This window comes from Suricata suricatta, chromosome 4 (genome assembly GCF_006229205.1).
Source record: "Suricata suricatta isolate VVHF042 chromosome 4, meerkat_22Aug2017_6uvM2_HiC, whole genome shotgun sequence".
NCBI lineage: Eukaryota > Metazoa > Chordata > Mammalia > Carnivora > Herpestidae > Suricata > Suricata suricatta.
The window spans coordinates 131,545,815-131,570,051 of NC_043703.1; the positions used below are offsets into that span (position 1 = coordinate 131,545,815).

Below are 24,237 nucleotides of genomic sequence, written 5' to 3' on the forward strand. Positions count from 1 at the left end.
AATCATGGAAAGAGCCTAAATGCCCATCACCTGATGAGTGGATCAAGAAGATGTGGTATATATACACAATGGAGTTCCACATGGCAATGAGAAAGAATGAAATATGGCCATTTGTAGCAACGTGGATGGACCTTGAGGGTGTCATGCTAAGTGAAATAAGTCAGGCAGAGAAGGGCAGATACCATATGTTTGCACTCATAGGTCTAACAGGAGAGACCTGGCAGGGGACCATGGGGAGAGCAAGGGGGAAAGAGAGCGGGGGAGAGTGAGGGACACAGATCAAGGGAGACTACTGAATACTGAAAACGAACCATGGACTGAAGGGGGAGAGGGAGGGAGGGTGGGGGTGGTGGTCATGGAGGGGGGCACTTGTGGGGAGAAGCACTGGGTGTTATATGGAAACCAATTTGACAATAAACTATTATTAAAAAAATGTAAAAAATAAATAAATAAAAAAGAAGTTATACTATTGGTGAATTTCACTTTAGACTAATAAAGAAGGCATTTTTCCTGACTTGTGCTCAATGTGGCCAAATAGTTAAGTATGAGGAAAATATTCGGTGTAATACTGTTTAGTCAATGTGTCAAAAGAAAACAAGGTTTACTTACAGAAAATTCATAGTTCACATTTATGCTCCAAATGTGGAAGCACCCAACTATGTGAATCAATTAATCACAAACATAAAGAAACGCACTGATAATAATACCATAATAGTAGGAGACTTCAACACCCCACTTACAGCAATGGACCCATCATCTAAACAGAAAGTCAACAAGGAAACAAAGGCTTTGAATGACATACTGGACCAAGTGGACTTAACAGATATATTCAGAACATTTCATTCTAAAGCAGCAGCATATACTTTTTTTTCCAGTGCACATGGAACATTCTCCAGAATAGATCACATACTGGGACACAAAGCAGCCCTCAACAAGTACAAAAGGATTGACATCATACTGCACATATTTTCAGACCACAATGCTATGAAACTTGAAATCAACCACAGGATAAAATTAGGAAAGATAACAAATAATTGGAGACTAGATAACAAATACTTGGAGACTAAAGAACATCCTACTAAAAGGAAGGATTGGGCTAACCAAGAAGTTAAAAAGAAAATAAAAAAGTACATGGAAGGCAATGAAAATAACACCACCGCCCCAAAACCTCTGGGATGCAGCAAAGGCAGTCCTAAGTGGGAAGTACATACAGCAATCCAGAACTTCCTAAAGGAAGAAATGTCTCAGATATACAACCTAATCTTACACCTTAAAGAGCTAGAAAAAGAACAGCAAATAAAACCCAAAACCAGCAGAAGACAGGAAATAAAACATTAGAGAAGAAATGAATGCTATCAAAACCAAAAAAAAAAAAAAAAAGATCAATGAAAGTCAAAGCTGGTTCTTTGAAAGAATTAACAAAACTGATAAACCACTAACCAGTTTGATCAAAAAGAAAAAGGAAAGGACTCAAATAAATAAAATCAAGAATGAAAGAGGAAAGATCTCAACTAACACAGCAGAAATAAAAACAAATATAAGAGAATATTATGAGCAATTATATGCCAATAAAATGGGCAATCTGGAAGAAAGGGACAAATTCCTAGAAACATATAAACTACACAGAAACAGGAAGAAATAGAAAATTTGAACAGACCCATAATCAGTAAAGAAATTGAGTTAGTAATCAAGAATCTCCCAAAAAACAGAGGAGTCCAAAGCCAGATGGCTTATCAGTGGAATTCTACCAAAACATTTAAGGAAGAGTTAACACCTATTCTCTTGAAGCTGTTCCAAAAAATAGAAATGGAAGGGAAACTTCCAAACTCTATGAAGCCAGCATTACCTTGATTCCAAAACCAAAGACCCCACTAAAAAGGAGAGCTATAGACTAATTTCCCTGGTGAACATGGATCCAAAAATCCTCAACAAGGTATTAGCCAACCGGATCCAATAATACATTAAAACAAATTATTCACCACGAACAAGTGGGATTTATACCTGAGATGCAGGGCTGGTTCAATCAATGTGATATATCACATCAATAAAAGGACAAGAACCACATGATCCTCTCAATAGATGCAGAGAAAAGCATTTGACAAAATACAGCATCCTTTTTTGATAAAAACCCTCAAGAAATTAAGGATAAAAGGATCATACCTCAAGATCATAGGAGTCTTATAAAGACCCAACGCTAATACCATCCTCCGTGGGGAAAAACTGAGAGCTTTCTCCCTAAGATCAAAAACAAGACAGGGATATCCACTCTCGCCAATGTCACTCAACATAGTATTGGAAGTCTTAGCCTCAGCAATTAGACAACACAAAGAAATAAAAGGCATTCAAATTGCCCAGGAGGAGGTCAAACTTTCACTCTTCACAGATGACATGATACTATGTATGGAAAACCCAAAAGATTCCACCAAAGAACTACTATAAAGGATCCATGAATTCAGCAAAGTTGCAGGATAGAAAATCAATGCACAGAAATCGGTGGCATTCATATACACCAAGAATAAAGCAAGAGACAGAGAAATCACAGAATCGATCCCATTTACAATTGGGCCAAAACCCATAAAATACCTAAGAATAAATCTAACCAAAGAGGTGAAAAATCTATACACTGAACACTATAGAAAGCTTATGAAAGAAACTGAAGACACACAAAATAAGGAAAAATATTCCACGCTCCTGGATAGGGAGAACAATTGTTAAAATGTCAATACTAACCTAAGCAATCTACGTATTCAATGCAATCCCTATCAAAATAACACCAGCATTCTTCACAGAGCTACAACAATCCTAAAATGTGTATGGAACCAGAAAAGACCCCAAATAGCCAAAGCAATCTTGAAAATGAAAACCAAAGACAGAGGCATCACAATCCCAGACTTTAAGCTGTTATCACAAAGCTGTAATCATCAAGACAGTATGGTACTGCCACAAAAACAGTCACTCAGGTCAATGGCGAGAAATGGACCCACAAATGTATGGCCAATTCATCTTTGACAAAGCAGTAAGAATATCCAATGGAATAAAGACAGTTTCTTCAGCAAGTGGTGCTGGGAAAACTAGACGGCGACATGCAGAAAAATGAACCTGGCCCACTTTCTTACACCGTACACAAAAATAAACTCAAAATGGATGAAAGACCGAAATGTAAAAAAAGGACGCCATCAAAATCCTCAAGGAGAAAGCAAAAACCTCTTTAACCTTGGCCACAACAACTTCTTACTCAACACATCTCCAAAAGTAAGGGAAACAAAAGCAAAACTGAACTAATGAGACCTCATAAAAATAAAAAGTTTCTGCACAGCGAAGGAACAATCAGCAAAACTAAAAGGCAACTGACAGAATAGGAGAAGATATCGGTAAATGACATATCAGACAAGGGGTTAGCATCTAAGATCTATAAAGAACTTATCAAACTCAACACCCAAAAAACAAATAATCCAGTGAAGAAATGGGTAAAAGGCATGAATAGACACTTCTCTCAAGGAAGACATCTAGATGGCCAACCAACACAAGAAAAATGCTCAACTGGGGAGCCTGGGTGGCTCAGTCAGTTGAGCGTCTGGCTTCAGTTCAGGTCATGATCTCGCGGTTTGTGGGTTTGAGGCCCGTGTCAGGCTCTGTGCTGACAGCTAGCTCATGAGCCTGGAGCCTGTCTTGGGATTCTGTGTCTCCCTTTCTCTCTGACCCTCTCCTGCTCACGTTGTCTTTATCTCTCAAAAATAAATAAAAAACATTAAAAAAAAGTTTTTTAATAAAATTTTTTTTTAATTTTTAAAAAGAAAAAATGCTCAACATCACTCATCATCAGGGAAATACAACTCAAAACCACACTGAGATACTACCTCACACTCATCAGAATGGCTAACGTTAACAACTCAGGCAACAGCAGATGTTGGTGAGGATGCAGAGAAAGAGCATCTCTTTTGCACTGCTGGTGGGAATGCAAACTGGTGCAGTCACTATGGAAAACAGTATGGAGGCTCTTCAAAAAATTCAAAATAGAACTACCCTACGACCCAGCAATTGCACTACTACGTATTTATCCAAGGGATACAGGTATGATGTTTCAAAGGGGCACATGCACTGCAATGTTTATAGCAGCATGATAAACTTTTGTCTATCAACAATAGCCAAAGTATGGAAAGACCCAAATGTCTATTAACGGATGAATGGATAAAGAAGATGTGGTGTGTACACACACACACACACACACACACACACACACACACACACACAAAATGGAGTATTACTCGGCGATCAAAAAGGATGAAATCTTGCCATTTGCAACTACCTGGATAGAACTAGAGGGTATCATGCTAAGCGAAATTAGTCAGAGAAAGACAAATATCATATGACTTCATTCATATGAGGACTTCAAGATACAAAACAGATGAACATAAGGGAAGGGAAGCAAAAATATAAAAACAGGGAGTGGGACAAACATAAGAGACTCTTAAATATGGAGAACAGAGGGTGGCTGGAGGGGTTGTTGGCCGGGGGGATTAAGGAATCTACTACTGAAGTTATTGTTGCACTATATACTAACTGGATGTAAATTTTTTAAATAATTAAAAAAAAAGAAAACTAATAGTTCATTAAATAATTTTAGTAAACAGCAATAAGGTTTGATACTCATCTTAAACTGTCATCGAAATTACACAAAAACAGAAAATCTATTATGATCCTGTTCCAGTTAACTATTGTTGAGTTACGAATCACCCCAAAACTTAATGGCACAAAACAACTGTTATATTTTGTTCAGAAGTTTCAGTGGGTAAGGAATTCAGACACAGCACAACAGTCTTGCTTTTGCTTCACAATGACCAGGGCCTGAACAGGAACTCTAACGGATGAAGCCGGATTAGCTGGTGGCTCCTTCTGCCACATGTCTGGCTCCTGGGCTCTCAGCTAAGGCTGTCAACCGTGGCATCTATCCATGGCCTCTCCACACAGCTTGGCCTTCTCACAGTATTAGTGGCTGACTTCCCAACAGGAGTATCCTGAGAGCAAACACTCCGAGGGAATCAGGCAGAAGCTACATGGCTTTTTGTGACTTAACTTGGCCTTGGGAGTCACATGCCATTACTTCTACCTCACTATACTGGTCACAATGACCTAGACTCTATCTAACAATGGAAGGAATATCAAAGAATTTGGAGACCATATTTTAAACCCCCCACAGATTCTTTTCAGCTAACCAAGATGCTAAGACAAAACAAATGATAGCCTGCCTGGCTGTTCTTCAGATCTATGCCCCTTGCTGCTTAATTTAAAGCCACAAATACTTGCATCAACAAATATAATGAATAAGACACATGAAGGCTAAAAAAAGGATCAAGATCAGGTCCCCAACAGTAAAGAACTTAACATTAAGCACTCCGAATGTACAAACTGTGTGCTAAGACCAGAAAACTGATATATTCAAAACAATTGATTTCAGTTGTGAAATCAGTTGTGACTACTGGTTACAAGTCTTTTAAAAAGAGGTGCCAATTCTTTTTACAAAATCCTACTTAAGTCCAAAATTCCTATAAAATATAATAAACATTCTATATCTTTTTAATAATTATATATCATGTACTACATGAATCTTTAAGAAATAAAGTTCCCAATATGCCCTTTGACACCAAAACATTTTATAAGAACATGACTCAGACCAGGATGTGATAAGAACTAGGTATAGAAGTCATGTCACCTTTTACCTGTAACAAATCATAACCTTATTGATTAATAAGATTACCACATCCTGAAATCTCATAATTTAAAGTTTTAAGAATAATGTCAATGGGCACCTGTCTAGCTCAGTTGGAAGAGTATGCGACTTTTGGTCTGAGGGTTGTAGTTCAAGCCCCACACCGGGTGTAAAGGTTCCAAAAAAAAAAAAAAAAAGTAACAAACTTAAAAGAAAAAAAGAATCTCTAATAAAAAAAAAACAGGAATGTCAACACTACTTCCTGATTCTACTCAAAAATAGTGACACAAAAATGCCTGGAATTATCAATAACTTGGTAACAATATGAATGTGACTTAAGGAAGGCAGGATCAGCCTTTCCCCAGTTCTCTCCAAGAGCAAATTCTGATTTTATAGTTTTTAGTTGGAATAAATAAATCTTCCCATCTTCTTTCCTCTTCTCCCTTCACAGAGCTCCAAGTGTATGCTTGTTGCAGTCGAAACAAAGGAGCAAACAGAAGGAGCATTCATCAGAAAATAACTATTTTCATTCACTTCCCTGTGTCCCAACGTCAGCCCACAGTAAGTGACACAACAATGGAAAAGCTGGGAAGAAAATTCTAAGGAAGGAAGAGAACTCTAAGTACAGTAAACACTTTATCTTTTGCCAAACAGGTTAAATAAAGAAGGTGACACGAAATTTAATTTTCTAAAGCTTTACGTTTTAAGAATCACAACTTAAAAGTATACAATACATGGAGGCACCTGGGTGGCTCAGTGGGTTGAATGTCTGACTTCAGCTCAGGTCACGATCTCTCGGTTTGTGAGCTGAGCCCCACATCGGGCTCGCTGCTGTCTGCACGAAGCCTGCTTCAGATCCTCTGTCCCCCTCTCCATCTGGCCCTCACTTGCTCATGCTCTCACTCTCTCAAAAATAAATAAAACATTAAAAGAAAAACTAGTGCTTAAAAAAAAAAAGCATACGGTATGTCAACAAAACATCTAAAACATGTGAAAGGCCATAAAGAATATTGATCAAGTTCATTTTCAAAAATTCCATCAGTCCTCTAAGAACCATGTCCATCTGAAACTATTTTTTAAAAACAAAATTCCATTTCTGATAGATTAAGACAACCAACACTGCTTTTTAAAGTATGTACTGTGGCTTTTAGTGAAATTACCTTGGGAAAGTATTGGTAACAAAGCTATAGTCTGATTTCTTTTCATCCTTAAAAACATACCACCATAAAATACCCTATCTGTTAAAAGTACACGGCAATCTAGATATAGCACCACCCTGTCTCAAAGAGAGTCTCTCCCCTAACGCTCAGACTATGGTCACCAAGTCCATTTTCCAGTAAAAGGAACCGGGGTTCCAGAGTGAGGTCTGGGACAGAAAGTTTAAGATGAGCCTGGAATAACTTCTCCTATCAGAGAGGCAAGTAATATAACAAAGACTATTAAGATCATTTCAAAAGGATTCAAGAACCATTTTCTTTGGAGGATACCAGGAACCACCTCGTAATTTTGGAAAACTGGTAATAACTAAAAAAAGGAAAAAGCACATCAAGCCTTTAATTTAACCTGCCTTTCCTAGAAGACCTGAACCTAAAGATAAACCTGATAGCTGACACAGGGAAAATCCTCTTCACAGAAATAGTCTATGCCAATAAATGAGAGGATGAGGGGCAGCTGGGTGGCTCAGTCAGTTACGCATCTGACTCTTGATTTTGGCTCAGGATCATGATCTCATGGTTCGTGGGATGGAGCTGTCAGCACAGAACCTGCTTGGTATTTCTCTCTCTCTGTCTCTCTCTCTCTCTCTACTCTCTTTCTGTCCCTTCTCTGTTCTCTCTCTCTCTCCCTCCCTCAAAATAAATTATAAATAAAGAAATAAACAAAATGAGGGGATGATAGAACTAAAAGCATAATTTTCACAACTTAAATTAATGAATTAATCTAGGCAATCATCAATCAATGAATAGTAACATTATAAAAAGATAACTTAAAAAATTCTGAGCCTGATGGGCTTAGTCAATACAGCATGTGATTCCTTTAAAAAAAATTTTTTTTTAATGTTTATTTATTTTTGAGAAAGAGAGAGCCAGAGTGTGAGCAGGTAGAGGAGCAGAGAGAGAGGGAGACACAAAATCCAAAGCAGGATCCAGGATCTGAGCTGTCAGCACAGAGGCAGATGTGGGGCTCAAACCCACAAACTGTGAGATCATGACCTGAGCTGAAGTCGGATGCTTAACCGACTGAGCCACCCAGGCGCCCCCGCATGTGACTCTTGATCTCAGCGTTATAAATTCTAGCTGTATGCTAGGTATAGAGATTACAAAAAAATAAATCTTTTTATAAATATTGTTATTTTATGCTATAAAAGGCATTAGTAGGAAATTTTGCTAAATCTAAGTCTACAGATTAGAATACCATCAAGCTCAGTTAGGTAAGAAAATTGCCTTGTTTTTAAAAGATATACACTGAAGTATCTTTAGGAATTAGACAAAATAGGTCTTCAACTTAAATGGCTCAAAAAAAAAACAAAACTAGTAGGAGCAAAGAGTTAAATGTTAACATTTCGGGAATCTAGGTGAAGAATAAATGGGATTTCTTGGTAATGTTTTTAATGATTTTTCTGTAAATTAAAAAATTATTTCAAAGTAAAGTGTCAAAAAATTAGGTACAGGAAATAATACATTATGGACCTCATGAGAGAGGTACACAATATTACCTCATGAAGTAATCTTGCATCCCTTACCCCACCTCGTCCTCCATAATAACCATATAGATTTAGATCCTCTAGAATCTGTCTGCCTACAGAAAAAAATGTGGTAAAGGACACAACAGAGATGCAATAAACAAACTCCAGACCAAAGGAAATTTCTATATAGATGAACAACCTGCTATCTTCAACAAAATAATAAGGGATAGACAGAAAATATATGAATGAATATCTACACAAAAATTTGTACATGAATGTTCACAATACCATTACTTAAAATAACCAGAAAGTAAAACAATCCAAAATATCAATTGAAAAATAAACAAAATGTGTATCTACCCAATGGAGTATCTTTCAGCTATAAAAAGGAATGAAGTGGGGGCGGCTGGGTGGCTCAGTCAGTTAAGCATTCAACTTCTCAACTTCAGTTCAGGTCATGATCTCATAATTTGTGAGTTCGAGTCAGAATCTTTGGATCCTCTTCCTCCCTCTCTCTCTACCCCTCCCCCACTCAAGCTCAAGACTGCCCATGTGCTCACATGGGCTCTCGCTCTCTCTCTCAAAATAAATATTTATAGGGGTACCTGGATGGCTCAGTCAGCTGAGCATCTGACTTCAGCGCAGGTCATGACCTTGTGGCTCATGAATTCAAGCTCCACATCGGGCTTGCTGCTGTCAGCCTATCAGAGCTGAGCCTGCTTTGGAATCTCTGTGCCCCTCTCTCTGCCCCTTCCCTACTTGCACCCTCCCCAAAATAGATACATACATACATACATACACACATAGGAATTCAAGCAATAACATGGAAAAAACTTGAATACATTATGCTAAATTTTAAAAAGCCAGACAAGACACATTATCAGGAACACCTGGTTACTCTTGATCTTGAGGTCCTGAGTTCAAGCCCCTATTAGGGTGTAGAGCTTACTTTAAAAAAGTAAAAGGAAAAAAAAAAACACCTACCCACATACATATTATATGATTCCATCATAGAAAATGTCCAGAACAGGTCAATCTATAGAAACAGAAAGTAGATCAATGGCTGCCAGAAGCTGAAGAAGGGGGAATAGGAAGTAACTGATTTCCTCTTGGGATGATGAAAACATTCTGAAATTAGACAGTGTTAATAGTTATACAGCTTTGTGAATATACTAAAAGCCACTCAATTGTGCACTTCACAAAAATGGATTTTATGCTATGTAAATTATGTATCAATTTAAAATAATGAGTCAAAAGAAATTATAAAAGAAAAATGTAAAGAACTAACTAGATATTTGATGATACTTATGTTTACAGAATCCCAAATGATCAAAGAATGCTAAAATGAGTAGGCTAAAGATTAAGTACAAGGTATTCACATAAGTGTTAAGTATCTCTCCCCGAATAACTTACTATATACAAAGGGACACCACTCTGACCAAGTCACCAAACCTAACACAACCAATATTAGGACAAACTCAATTATGTGTCTCCTAATAAAATGCCTGGAAAGGGATACAATAAGACTTCTGAGGCATCCCTACAAGAATTACATAGCCTGCAAAAACATAAGAAAAAACCCTGAACCTAATCATAAGGAAACATTAGACAAACACAAATTGAGTCATGTTCTACAAAAGAATAAGCCTGTTTTCTTGAAAAATGTTAAGGTCAAAAAACACAGGGGCGCCTGGGTGGCTCAGTCAGTTGAGCATCCGCCTTTGCCCCAGGTCATGATCTCATAGTCTGTGGGTTCGAACCCCGTGTCAGGCTCTGTGCTGACAGCTAGCTCAGAGCCTGGAGCCTGCTTCCAATTCTGTGTGGCGGTCTCTCTCTGCCCCTCCCCTGCTCATGATCTGTCTTTCTGTCTCTCAAAAAGAAATAAATGTTAAAAAAAATTTTTTTAAATAAATAAATTAAAGATTCCCTCCCTCAACTGGTGAAATTTGAGATGCTAACTTTAAAAAACAAAAACCAAAAAACCACACAAAGACTGAGGAACTGGTTCCATATCAAGGAGACAGGGCAATAAAATACAATGTGAGAGTCTGGATTTTATTCTAAACTAACAAAAAATAGGGGCACCTGGATGGCTTAGTTGGTTAAGTGTCTGATTCTTGGTTTCAGCTCAGGTCATGATCTTATAGTTTGTGGGATCAAGACTTGCACTAGGCTCCACAATGACAGTGAAGAGCCCGTTGGGATCCTCTCTCGGCCCCTCCCCTGCTCGTGCACACTTTCCCCTCTCTCAAAATAAATAAATAAACACTAAAAATATATAAATAAGGGGCACCTGGGTGGCTGAGTCAGTTAAGTGTCCGACTTCGGGTCAGGGCATGATCTCATGGTTCGTGAGTTCAAGCCCCACATCAGGCTCTGCACTGGTGGTGTAGAACCTACTTGGGATTCTCTCTGTGTCCCTTCCCCACTTGCGCTCTCACCCGCTCGCTCTCTTTCTCTCTCAAAATAAATAATAAAACAGAAATACATAAACAAATAAATAAAAGTAAACTAAGAAAAAATATACACAGCTATAAAGAACACCATTAGTATATAAAATTTGAGTACTATGAATAATGGTTCTGTGTGAATATTAGGTTTCCTGCATTGTTTCCTATACTGTAGTTAGGTAAAATAATTCCTTTGCATTTAGGAAAAACCACTGATGTCTCCAACTTACTGCCAAATGATTCAGTTTATACATATTAAAACGATAAAGTCTATAGGACAAAATGTTAATTGCTAAATCTGGGCAGAGGCTATATGGAAGTTCCTTGTGTGTTCCAGCACTTTCTGTAAGTCTGAATGAGACCATATCTTTTAGAAATATATACTGAAGTATTTACAGATGAGATGGTAGCATTTCTCTGATGAGCTTCAAAATAAGGGGACAAGTAGGGGCCCAGATGAATTAATTGGTCATTTTCTGAGAATTGTTAAAGCAAAGTGATGAAAACATCAAAAGGACTACACACTTCTCTGTACTTTTGTGTATTTGGAATTTTCTGTAATAAAAAATTTTAAAGGAGTCCATAATGGAACGTTAAGTTTTTTTAAACAGAGAAACTGAGGCTCAGGAAAATTAAGCTCAGTTTTGAAATCTTTCAAATACATGATTCTCTCTCCACTAATCCTCCTATAAAACCTCTTTATAAAGCAAGAACTATTCAGGCAATTTTATTCTCCCCATCTGGAATTTTGGTCAATAACAACAGAAATACAGTAAGATACTTCCGACTCCACCATACTTAAATATATAGCTACCTTTGAGAATAAACTCAATAAATTATAGAAGAAACAAGCAAATATAGATAGAAGTAATCCACCCAATGATCTACAAATTGCTGAGAAAGTAGGAAAATCAACTGAGGGGCACCTGGGTGGCTTAATCGGTTGAGTAGCCAACTTTGGCTCAGGTCATGATCTCCCAGTTGGGAGTATGAGCCTCACAGCAGGCTCACTGCTGCCAGAGCAGTTTGCTTACCATCCTCTGTCTCCCTCTCTCTCCCCATCCCCAGCTCACGCTTTCAAAAATAAATAGGACATGAAAAAAAAAAGAAAAAGAAAAAGAAAAAGAGAAAAACCAAGGGATATTTTTTAAAGAAACTTTTTATGTTTATTTGTTTTTGAGAGGAGGAGAGGGAGGAAAGAGGAAAAAAGGCGCAGAGAGAGAAGAAGACAGAGGATTCGAAGCAGGCTCTGCACTGAGTGAAGAGAGCCTGATGTGGGGCTTGAACTCACAAACCATGAGATCATAACCTGAGCCAAAGTCAGGATGCTTAACTGATTGAGCTACCCAGGTGGCCCCTCTCTTAAATCTCTTAAATTTCACTCCTAAGAGTCAATACCAAGAGCCTATTCAATTCTGATTTTTCTACATCTACAAGCCTAAAATAGCACCAAAATGTGGCCACACTAAGACCCTCCAAGAACAGTCAGAAGACAGGGGTGCCTGGGTGGCTCACTCATTCAAACACCCAACTTTTGATTTCACCGCATGTCATGATCTCAGCTCAGGTTATGATCTTGCAGCTGGTAAGATCAAGCCCTGAGTCAGGCTCTGTACTGACAGCAAATAGCCTGCTTGGGACTCTCTCTCACCCTCTCTCTCTGCCCCTCCCCTGCTCATTCTTTCTCTCTCAAAATAAACATTTAAAAAATAACAATAGGGGCACCTGAGTGGCTCCCTCGGTTAAGTGTCCGACTTCAGCTCAGGTCATGATCTCGCGGTTCATGGGTTCAAGCCCCACATCAGGCTCTGTGCTGACAGCTCAGAGCCTAGAGCCTATTTCAGATTCTGTATCTCCTTCTCTTTCCACCCTTCCCCCACTCATGCTGTCTCTCTCTGTCTCAAAAATAAACATTAAAATAATAATAATAATAATAATAATAATAATAATAAAAGTAGTATCTTGGTCTCATACAGGAGGGACAAACAGGAATGCCCTGAATCTGCCATTATATAATTTGTAATTATAGAACAATTCACATCATAATAAACACTTTTTATACAAAAAACATAAATTTAAAAACACTATGAACTATAGCAGAAAATATAGTAAGAATTTATCTTATGAGACAACCAATCAGCCAGGTTAAACCAGCAACACAGTGGGTAAATAATTATCACACAGACACAGAATAAACCTGTGTATGTGACTGCCTCCCCTACCCCATTACCAAAATGCTTAGAAAGCTTCAGGATCCCCAGAACCAGAGCATTACAGATCACAATGTCAAACTGAAAAATACACAGGCATATAATGGTCCCAGACTCATATATTTTGTAGGATGAAAATGGCTTTCAAAAGAAAGTACTGTACTGGGGCACCTGGGTGGCTCAGTCAGTTAAGCATCCCACTTCTAATTTTGGCTCAGGTCATGAACTCATGGTTCCGTGAGTTCAAGCCCATGTCAGGGTCCAAGCTGACAGTACAGAGTCTGCTTGGGATTCTCACTTTCCTTCTCTCTGCTCCTCCTTCATGCTGTCTCTCTCTCTCTCTCTCTCTCAAAATAAATAAATAAACTTAAAAATAAATAAATAAAGTACTGTACTTATGTTTCACACGTCTTCTTTCTTAAAATTTAAGGGGCGCCTGGGTGGCTCAGTAGGTTGAGTGTCTGACTTTGGCTCAGGTCATGATCTCATGGTTGTGGGTTCGAACCCCGCATCGGGCTCTGTGCTAACAGCTCGGAGCCTGGAGCCTGCTTCCGATTCTGTGTCTCCCTCTCTCTCTGCTCCTCCTCCCTCTCACTCTCTGTCTCTCTCTCTCCCTCAAAAAAGTAAACATTAAAAAAAAGTAATAAAATATTTTTTAAAAATTTAAGTTACTTTTTTTATTGTTTATTGTTTTGTTTTTATTTTTAATTTTATTTTTATTTTTGAAGGAGAGACAGAGCATGAGCAGGGGAGCGGCAGAGAGAGAGGAAGACACAGAATCCGAAGCAGGCTCCAGGCTCCGAGCTGTCAGCACAGAACCCGACGCAGGGCTCAAACCCACAAACTCTGAGATCATGACCTGAGCCGAAGTTGGACACGCAACCAACTTGCCACCCAGGCCCCCTGTGATCGTGTTTATTGTTTTAAAAAACTAAAGGGGTAGAGCACCTGGCTAACTCAGTTGGTAGAGCATGTGACTCTTGATCTTGGGATTGTGAGTTCAAGCCCCAAGTTGGGGCTTAAAAGTTTTAGGTTGGACTTAAAAATAAAATCTTTTCAAAAAATTAAATAAATATAAGTTTAAAAAGATTAAAAATAATAAAATAAAAGAAAAAGGAGTTAAAATACATCAAAGCTACTGTTTAGGGGGGAAAAACATATAATAAAGATTAATCTACAAAGAAGGACTCAGAGTGGCGACTGACATAAGATTACAGTATCTAAGTATCACTTTGCACTTTTCTGGCAAACCTTTTTACATATAAACCTAATAAACTGTACATATAATAAAGACTCAGAATTTTAAAAATAGAAATATTATCCAACTGTTTGGGAGGGAAAAAACATGTCCTCCAAAATACCAATGAAGTATAAATTTCCTCATACCCAAACTGTTTCAAAACAACCAATAAAAACTGAGGCTGGCGAAACACTAGGCTGACGGTATGCAAAAACCTGCTTGCAGAGTTGTTTCAGCGTATTGACTAATAAGCATATGATACAACCTAAGAAAATATATACTGACTAAGCACCACCCAAAAAATGACTTCCCATCTAAACTAAACAGGAAGACAAATGGAAAAGCAAAAAGACACAGGTAACAAAAAGTATTTTTCCTCCTTTCATGGAAAACAAAAAACTTCAAACATTTTTTAATTAAAACAAAACAATTAACTTACTAGCATGCTTGTCTGCAAGCATTATAAGCGTGTTGGAAATATCTCGCCGTCTATAAAAGCACACTACTTTTGCTTCCACGTTGCCAGTTGCAGTCTAAGAAATAAGAAAAATAAAAGTTATCTGTACTGAAGAATAGACTCAAATAGTTCACAGAACAAAATTAAATATAACACAGTTACAAGATCAATCTCATTTACACTGTGCTAACCACAACTACAGGATAATAAGAGCTAAAAAAAAAATTCAAACGAGGATGTTTGCAGCATTTGCAAAGGTTCCAAGTTAAACTGAAACGTCAAACACAGAGTAATTTATTGGCATCAATTAATCTAAAGTGATCAGACCTCTTTAATGACTAAAGCCAGGTAGTTAAATCTGCTTAGCTCTGAGAAACTAATCCCCAAAAGTTTCAGAGCCACATAATAAATGTATTTAAGACAGTAAAACATATTTCCTCCAAACCCACTCTCAGAAGCACAGGCTAAAAGTAAAATCATCCAGGCCTCTCCTGAACACCCCCATGTTTCACTGACGGTGAGGCCCTGTAGGCGCAGGCAGCTGTCACACGGAATAGAGCAGATGACCTGGAAAAGCATTCTCCAGCCCTGGGTAAGTCTATGAATCTGTAATAGTCAATCTTCTCAGTAGTACTTAGTTTACTTTCTCATACGCAAGTATAAAAAATTTGAGTTATGAACTCTGAAGTTTTTATTTATTTTTGACTACAGTCTAGAATACAACCAATATTCAGTTAGGTTGTAATTTGCTGCAGCTGGGGCCTAGGTTCCTATTCTCCGATTCCTTATGAATTCTGAGAACTTTCAAGGTCAGTCATTTATTACAAAGTTCCTTGTAAAAACACATAGATTACAGTAAAATGATACTGTGATTTCCAATTTCAAACAAATTTGAGAACAAATTTTCAGAATTTCTCTGGGCTTACAGATATATTCAGACATAAAGAAATAAGAATATACATAGGCTGCAGTAAATTTGTCAATTTTATGAAGTTCAGCAGCAGTATTTTAGAGTGAGAAAGTCATGGAGAAATATTGCCCTTTGAATTGAAATCATATTAAATCCTAACCAAAGTGCTTCTATATGTCACAATATTGTGATCAAATACATCCTCCAGAAGTAATGATCCAGCAATCTAATAAATGAAGAGGCCAATATCTCTTGTATATAAAATCTATCAATGACTACAATTATAAGCTCTTTATCAGTTTTGTCTTAAGACAAAAGTACATTCAAACCCCAAAGCAAGTGTTTAAAGGCATATTTTTTTCTGCCCTTGTAGTGAATTCCTCCACTAGGAATACCATACAAAAACTAATTCAAAACTGCATGGGGTGGAGGGGAACAGTTCAAAATGAACCATCTTGGGGCACCTGCCTGGCTCAGTCAGTTAAGGATCTGACTCTGGCTCAGGTCATGATCTCACGGTATGGGCGTTCCAGCCCCACATCTCATCGGGTTCTCTGCTATCAGCAGAGTCCCAGAGTCCACTTCAGATCCTCCGTCTCTCTCGCTCTCTGCCCCTCCCCCACTCATTCTTTTTCTCTCTCTCAAATATAATATAAAATAAATACTTAGGGACGCCTGGGCGACTCAGTCAAGTTGAGTGTTCAACTTCAGTTCCGATCATGACCTCATGGTTCCTGGGTTCCAGCCCACATTGGGCTCTATGCTGACAGTTCAGAGCCTGGAACCTGCTTGGGATTCTGTATCTCCCTCTCGCTGCCCCTCCCCCACCTGTGTTTTTTCTCTCTCTCTCTCTCTCTCTCAAAAATAAAAATAAATAAATAAACTTAAAAAAGAAAAAATTTTAAATAATAATAAAAAACATTTTTTTAATTAAAAAAAGTCTCTTCTGAACCATGCACACATATGGCTATTAGGTAGTTTATAACTATAGTATTCCTCTTCCCCTCCATAAAGACACACATACCACACACACACACACACACACACACACAACCTCGAGCATTCCTCTAAAGTTGAGCTAAACAGTGGTCCAAGGCTCCATCTACAACTGTTGCTGTGTAATAAAATGAGAACAGAGACTGACAGTGTGTATTAGAGCATTTGGTAGTTTATTTTAATCTATTGAACCTAATAATGAAAAATGAAGGCTTGTGGTTATATAAGCCTATTTTAAACTTCATTTTTCTACTATTTATTTTTATTTTATAAAAGGAGTCTGAGATAATGAACATTCTTAAATTTCTTTCAGCGCAGGGGTACCTGCGTGGTTCGATCAATTGGGCATCCAACTCTTGATCTCCACTCAGGTCATGATCTCTCAGTTCATGGAACTGAACCCCAGTCGGGCTCCTTGCTGAGAGTGCAGAGACTGCTTGGGATTCTCATTCTCCCTCTCTCTGTCTGCCTTTCTCTCTCTCTCAAAAGAGATACATATACATAAAAACAAAACTTTCACCATAAATAGGTCACTAAGCACTGCTCTAAAAACCTAGGTTAGGAGCTCCTGGCTGGCTCAGTCAGTAAGTAGAGCATCTGACTCTTCATCTCAGGGTGGTGAGTTTGAGCCCCACGTTGGGTGTAGAAATTAGTTTAAAAACTTGAAAAAAATATTTGGTATATGTAAAAGTCTGGTTATTCTTTCAACTCACCACATTTCTTTTGAGCCCTTCCTCTGTGCCCTCGCACTGAGCTAAGCTCCAAGGATACATAGTGCGCACCCTCACAGAGCCTCCACTCCAGCAAGGATGTCTGCTCCCGTCATCTCCTTTCCAACCCTCCAAGGCGCAGTTGGAATCATGTCCCTCACATGATTAGAAACCTTCATCAGCTCCCCACAACCAAAGCATAAGGTAAGATGTTCCGGACAATACTGCCGGCCCTATTTTCCCTTACAACTTCCTTTCCCCTCCAGACTCTACCTCTCTCCCTCATGGAAGCAGGAAGAACCAACCACCTGCTGGGGGAAGGCAGAAAAAGCTTCATGGAGGAGGGAATAGGGCGGACAGTCCTAGGAAAGAAGGAAAGGAGTCCAACAGGTGCACCGTGGAAAGCCTGAGTGTCCAAGAAAAAAGAAGGATGAAGCAAAACCACATAGTTGGGGAAAGAAAGCAGGGACATGGGTACAGAAGAGGCCACAGGGGACATCAACTTCTCTGTGTTCTTTTCCCCATGTACATTGCAGCCTCTTGAATCACCGTTCTGCCAAGCATATTTACTGAAATATCCTCTAGCAATAAGGGGCTTTTCTTAAGCTCTAAAATCATTTTAGTCAACCTCATACTCATGTCTGTTTCTACCTCAGACTTAAAGTACATTATTTAAAAAAAAAAAAAAAACCAACCCCCACACACCTTCCATTTCAGAACATCTGTGGTTTGCTCAGACTCAAGAACACATGAAAAGGTACTTTCCCAATTTCTGCCCTTATTCCCAAGGGGCCCAAAATGGCAGGAGAGGTCTCAACTTGGATTTTACGAAAGGGCTTTGAGGGACTCTCCTGAAATTATGTGCAAATGTAGATGGAGACAGAGGGTCAGATTCTCAAAGAAATCAGTGACTCCCCTCTCCCCACCAATGAAACGTAAGATAAGAAACAGGAAAATAAATCTCAGAGCAAGTCATACAGCTAATATCATACACAGAATATGAAGGTACACATAACTATATAACACAAACACCAAAACAATTTTAAGTAGCAAATAACAAATTTTTCCAGCCTAACTTCTAAAACTTCCTGACACTACACTATTATGTGCACACAGCTTCCTCTCAACATGCATGCAGACACAATCTTTTTTCTTTTTTTTTATTTGAAGAGAGAGAAAGAGAGAGAAAACGCTAGAGTAGGGGAGAGGGACAAAAGGAGAGAAAACAATCTTTAACACATGATCCATGCTCAGCACAGACCCCAATGCAGGGCTTGATCCTACGACCCTGGGTTCATGACCTGAGCTGAAATCAAGAGTTGGCCGCTCATGGGGCGCCTGGGTGGCTCAGTCGGTTAAGCCTCCGGCTTCGGCTCAGGTCAGATCTCACGTTCGTGGGTTCGAGCCCCGCATCAGGCTCTGTGCTGACAGCCAGCTCAGAGCCTGGAGCCTGCTTCAGATTCTGTGTCTCCTTCTCTTTCTGCCCCTCCCTCTCTCATGCTCTGTCTCTCTCTGTATCAAAAATAAATAAAACATTAAAAAAAAAAAAAGTTTTAAGAGTTGGCCGCTCAACCAAATGAGTACCACCACCACCCTCTTCCCCTCCTCTGTGCCCCATAGACAAAATATTTAGAAGTAGGAGCAACACCCAACCTAGATAATGACTAAATAAAATTTACAAAAGTTGTTTCTATTTTAATCTTACATTCATCCTCCAAAAGATCATCTTCACAAGAGACGCCTGGGTGGCTCAGTCGGTGGTGTCCGACTTCGGCTCAGGTCATGGTCTCATAGTTTGAGGGTCTGAGCCTCTGTGCTGAAAGCTCAAAGCCTGGAGCCTGCTTTGGATTCTGTGTCTCCCTCTCTCTGTGCCCCTCCCCCACTCATGCTCTGTCTCTCTCTGTCCCTCAAAACTGAATAAACGTTAACAAAAAAAAATTTTTTTAATAAGTAAAATAAGATACCTTGCGCAACTGGGTGGCTCAGTTGGTTGAGCGCCCAACTTCAGCTCAGGTCATGATCTCACAGTTTGTGAGTTCAAGCCCCACATTGGGTTCACGGCTATCAGTGCAGAGCCCCCTTGGGAGCCCCTGTACCTCCCCCACCACTCCTCCCCCCCACTCCTCCCCCAGTGGCACACTCTCAAAAATAAATAAAACATTTTTTCAAAATAAATGAGGGGTGCCTGGGTGGCTCAGTTGGTTAAGCAGCCAACTTCAGCTCAAGTCATGATCTCGCAGTCCATGGATTCTATCCCCACATTAGACTCTGTGCTGACAGCTCAGAGCCTGGAGCCCGCTTCAGATTCTGTGTCTCCCTCTCTCTCTGCCCCTCCCCTGCTCATGCTCTGTCTCTCTGTCACTCAAAAATAAACAAACAGGGTGCCTGGGTTAGGCGTCTGGCTTCGGCTCAGGTCATGATCTCATGGTTCGTGGGTTTGAGCCCCGCATCAGGTTCTGTGCTGACAGCTAGCTCAGAGCCTGGAGCCTGCTTCAGATTCTGTATTGCCCTCTCTCTCTGACCCTCCCCTGCTTGCACTGTCTCTCTCCATCTCTCAAAAATAAAAATAAAACATAAATAAATAAATGCAAAATAAATTTTTAAATAAATGAGATATCTTCTCCAAATCTCTTCAAAAATAAAGGCCCTATATAAATATTTACTATATAATACTAGTCAATCCACTTACTTACCAATAACCCATGTATTTAAACTGCCACAGTCTGAAATTACAAACTCAGTCTCTCACAGTTCAGTAACCCCCAGCCTCTCAAAAACCATTATATTAAGGACTCTCTGCTAAAAGCAGAGAACCAGGAAGAAGGTGTGAATGGGAAGACAAGGGTACTTTATAATTATTTTTTTCTTAAGTAGGTTTCATCCCCAGCATGGAGCCCAACATGGGGCTTGAACTCACAACCCTCATATCAAGACCTGAGCTGCGATCAAGAGTCAGTGGCTTAACAGACTAAGCCACCAAGGCATCCCTGTTTTTCAAATATTAATTAATTATTATTACTACTACTTTAAGTAGGCTCCACGCCCAGCATGGAGCCCAACACAGGACTTGAATTCACAACTCTTGAGATCAGGAGTCGGATGCTCAACCGTCTGAGCCACTAAGATGTCCTGAGAGGAATACTTTTGAAGTGAATATGACAATAAAGGAGTGTGAAATGGGCCAGGTTCAAGCTAGACGGTACACGTGTCATATCACCACTGCATACCTCTCAACAACACTCCATGATGTACCTACCTTACAAGTTTAAGATTATTTTGAGGCTCAAAAAAAGTAACAAACGTGAATCCCCAGATTATATCCTTCCAGAACACCATGCTTGATGTTTGGAAATTTAGCACAGCTGCAATTTTCCTTCTAACTGTGGGATTCTTTGGCTGATGATTGTCTCCACTACTGGACCTATTTTTGTTCACCCCTGAATTCCTAGAACTGTATATCGAAAAATGCCTGGCAGGTAGCAGGTCCTCAGAAATATCTATAAAATGAACGACTCAAAATAATTTGTAAACAGTAAAAGCTATGTGCAAGTATTACCATCAGACATTGGAGAAATTCATTAATTCAACAAATATTTACTGTCTTTTTAAAATTTTTTAATATAGTTTATTTATGAGACAGAGACAGAGCATGAGTGGGGGAGGGGCAGAGAGAGAAGGAGATATAGAATCCAAAACAGGCTCCAGGCTCTGAACTGTCAGCACAGAACCCTGATGTGGGGCTCGAACCCACGAACCATGAGATCATAACCTGAGCTGAAGTTGGACTCTTAACCAACTGAGCCACCCAGGCACCCCACTGAATGTCTTAATTATGTACCAATCACTTTATTCTAAGCACCTGGGATGCATTAGTGACCAGAAAAGATCACTACACACATAGGGCTTCCATTCTAGTATGGGAAAACAGGCAATGAAAATAAAACACAATAACTAAGCATATTTGAAAGCGATAAATGATATGGAGAAAAGGGCAAGGCAGAACAAGGTACAGGGGATTAAAAATGACTTGCTGCTCCTAAGGTGGGTGCATGTCAAAACAGCCAAGAATCTACTGTGCTGGCAGCCAAATGAGTAAGGCAGAAAGCATGAGAGTGGAGGTCAGAGGGATAGGGAGTAGCCAAAGAATACATGTCTCACAGGCCAGCATTTCTCTTTGTACCCTAATTAATTTTCTAAATAAACTGATAAACAGCTTCAAGTTGCCTACACTCTTATACATCATGGGGCACCTGGGTGGCTCAGTTGGTTAAGCGTTGGACTTCAGCTCAGGTCATGATCTCATGGTTCCTGGGTTCGAGCCCCATGTCGGGCTGTGTGCTGACAGCTAGCTCAGAACCTAGTGCCTGCTTCCGATTCTGTGTCTCTCTTTCTCTCTCTCTCTCTCTGGCCCTCCCTGGCTCACACACTGTCTCACTCTGTCTCTCAAAAAATGAAAATATATTTTTAAAAACTTATACATCAATAACGTAAAAAAGGTGAGAATGCCACCCCAACAGTTCCCACAGACTGATCTAATCTTGAGACTATTCTCTTCATTAGGCGGTAGTGGTCTCAAACTACGACACAATTCTTACACAATTCTGGAGGTATCTCCAGAAGCAAACCAGGATCTCAGGGCTCATAAACCAGGAATGCCTTAACCCACACCCTACTTCCTGGGACTCAGAACCGGCCCCGCCTCCAGATGGTACTCTGGGGGAAAGCTTTTAGCCAGACAGCCCCCAACACTGTAATACAATGATTTCTCATAATCTACACAAATATACAATGCTTCTGATGTACTGGACACCAACCACCAGGGACAAACCTTAATATAAAATTTTTATTTATTTAAGGCCTAAAGTAGGAAGCTTCTTTGCATTATACTAAAACTGTATTCTTATTAGCCTAATCCAGAATTTTACAAATTCCCTTCAATATTAGATTTCATGGCTTCCTCCTTCTAAAGATGGCAGAGGAAAATCATGATTCACTAAAAAGGGAGAAATACAATTATGACTCTAAATATAAAAAGGGACTGAAACAGGAGTAACCTGCTCCGAAGCTCTGAGCAAACTCAAGAAATATGCAGATGTTAAATACTCAGTAAATTTAATATCACAGGTAATTATAAAAAGCACAAGAATATTCAAAATCCTGGCTAACTCTCTAATCTGCAATCTCTACTTTCAAAGTGCCTAGGACTGAAAGTAAAACCACCTCTTATGCCCTTTACCTAATTACCCTTCAATGGAAAACAATTATTTTTTAATATTAGAATCAAGAAACCTCAGTGTATACCTTGTTGAGTTCTTCTATCCTCCTGATTAGGTACGGGTTACTGGAGGAATTCTCAAAGTAGACATAATCTGTAATTAAAGGAAGTAAAGAGCTTAATAATCTTTTCAACAAGAAAGTTCACATTTGTCAATCTATGACTTTTTGTATTAGGCAATTCACATTCAAAATGAAGCTCGTAATTCATTCCCTGATAATAGCAAACTTAGTAATAATACAACTTTAATATATTTTCTCATATGCTTACTATTCACAGACCCTTATTTTCTTGGCATTTTCATTTCAATTAATGTTTTATCAAGTTCTCCTAGACTTCCATGCCACCCATCACTTCTTTAATAATATAAAGACTTCTCTTCTCATCATTAAGTAGTCAGAGCTTTACAAAATGTGTCTTTTATGCTCTAACTGCCTCCACATCTTTTCCCTCCAATTCAATTTACCCTGGAGTATGCTTCTCACATAAAACTATTGACCTAAGACAATTTCAGAGCATCTTGAAAAGCTTAGCAGCCCAAAGTACATTCCAATCACTTAAAAAAAAGCAAGGCAAAACAAAACAAAAACCAATCAGGTGAGCTAAGCAAGTTAAGAGGAAGCACACTGACAAACTTTTCCACAGGTTAATCTGAGATGGGGGGTAGGGGGTGTACAGACATGAAAGGGGGTTCACTTTCTAAGACAGAGCTCTAGAGATGGTATCAGGATTTTTAAAAACTCTTTCCCATATTTAATCCAGATCCATGTAAGCTTCTGTTGTAAAGAAATCACTACCAGCTTTTAATAAAACGGATAAAAATTTTTAAGTGTGGCTTTTCCTCTCATCTAATAGGCTCACTGGAAACTTCCCACTGTGTGTTTATTTGAGAGGTTGGGCTGCGTTGTTATTGTCTATCTTAGTGGCTCTTTCCCGTCTCTCTTCTGCAAAGTGGCCTCATTTAGCCAGGCCATTCCCACCACCATCCATCAGGAGCTCAGCTAATGAGCAGAGAAGAGCGAGTCTCACACACAAACACGCCACTTATCTGAATTATTATTTTACCAAGAAAGAGGGAGGAGGGCGTCGTGAGTAGGGAGAAAGTTTGTTTGACCTTATTTCTCTCTCCTGCAGAAGGCTGGGAAGAAGGCAGACACCAGAGCAAACGTCCAGGCAGAGCTCAACTCCCCACCTCTGGCTGCGGGGCCCTGGCCCCACAGTGCCCCATATTGGGGGGCTGGGCAAGAAACGGGAGGGGGGTGAGGAAGAAGTGCAGGGCCCCGTCCCCGCAAACAGGCCTGTCCAGCTGTGCCCCTGGCTGAGCCCCCATCGCCTCCACCCCCACCCCCCAATCCCACGAAAGGGGAGGAGTAAAGGAGGGGGTATTCCCCCATCCTCTCCAACCCCCACAGCCTGGAAGCCACGCGGGTCAAGACCACCCTATTAAGGGGTTCGACGGCCCATACCCAATGCGGGCGTCCTGGAGGGGGGCGTCTGATAATTCACACCCCCAAGTACAGGCCTGGCCCTAGAAAACTGAGCAGGGGTGGGACCGAGGGGGAGGGTGGGCGCCGGCCCCCAGAGGGCCACAGTCGAGGG

The 24,237-nt window shown here is 39.7% G+C and overlaps 1 protein-coding gene across 1 annotated transcript in view; it reads right to left on the reverse strand.

The window, feature by feature from the left end:
* The window catches only part of MTA3 (metastasis associated 1 family member 3), a 218,107-nt gene that overhangs the window by 148,290 nt on the left and 45,580 nt on the right, over window positions 1–24,237 (reverse strand). The window contains exons 3-4 of the mRNA XM_029938546.1: window positions 22,665–22,732; window positions 14,730–14,823 (exon numbers count right to left, since the gene is read on the reverse strand). Coding sequence (XP_029794406.1) covers window positions 14,730–14,823; window positions 22,665–22,732 — 162 coding nt within the window. The remainder of the gene's footprint in view (window positions 1–14,729; window positions 14,824–22,664; window positions 22,733–24,237) is intronic.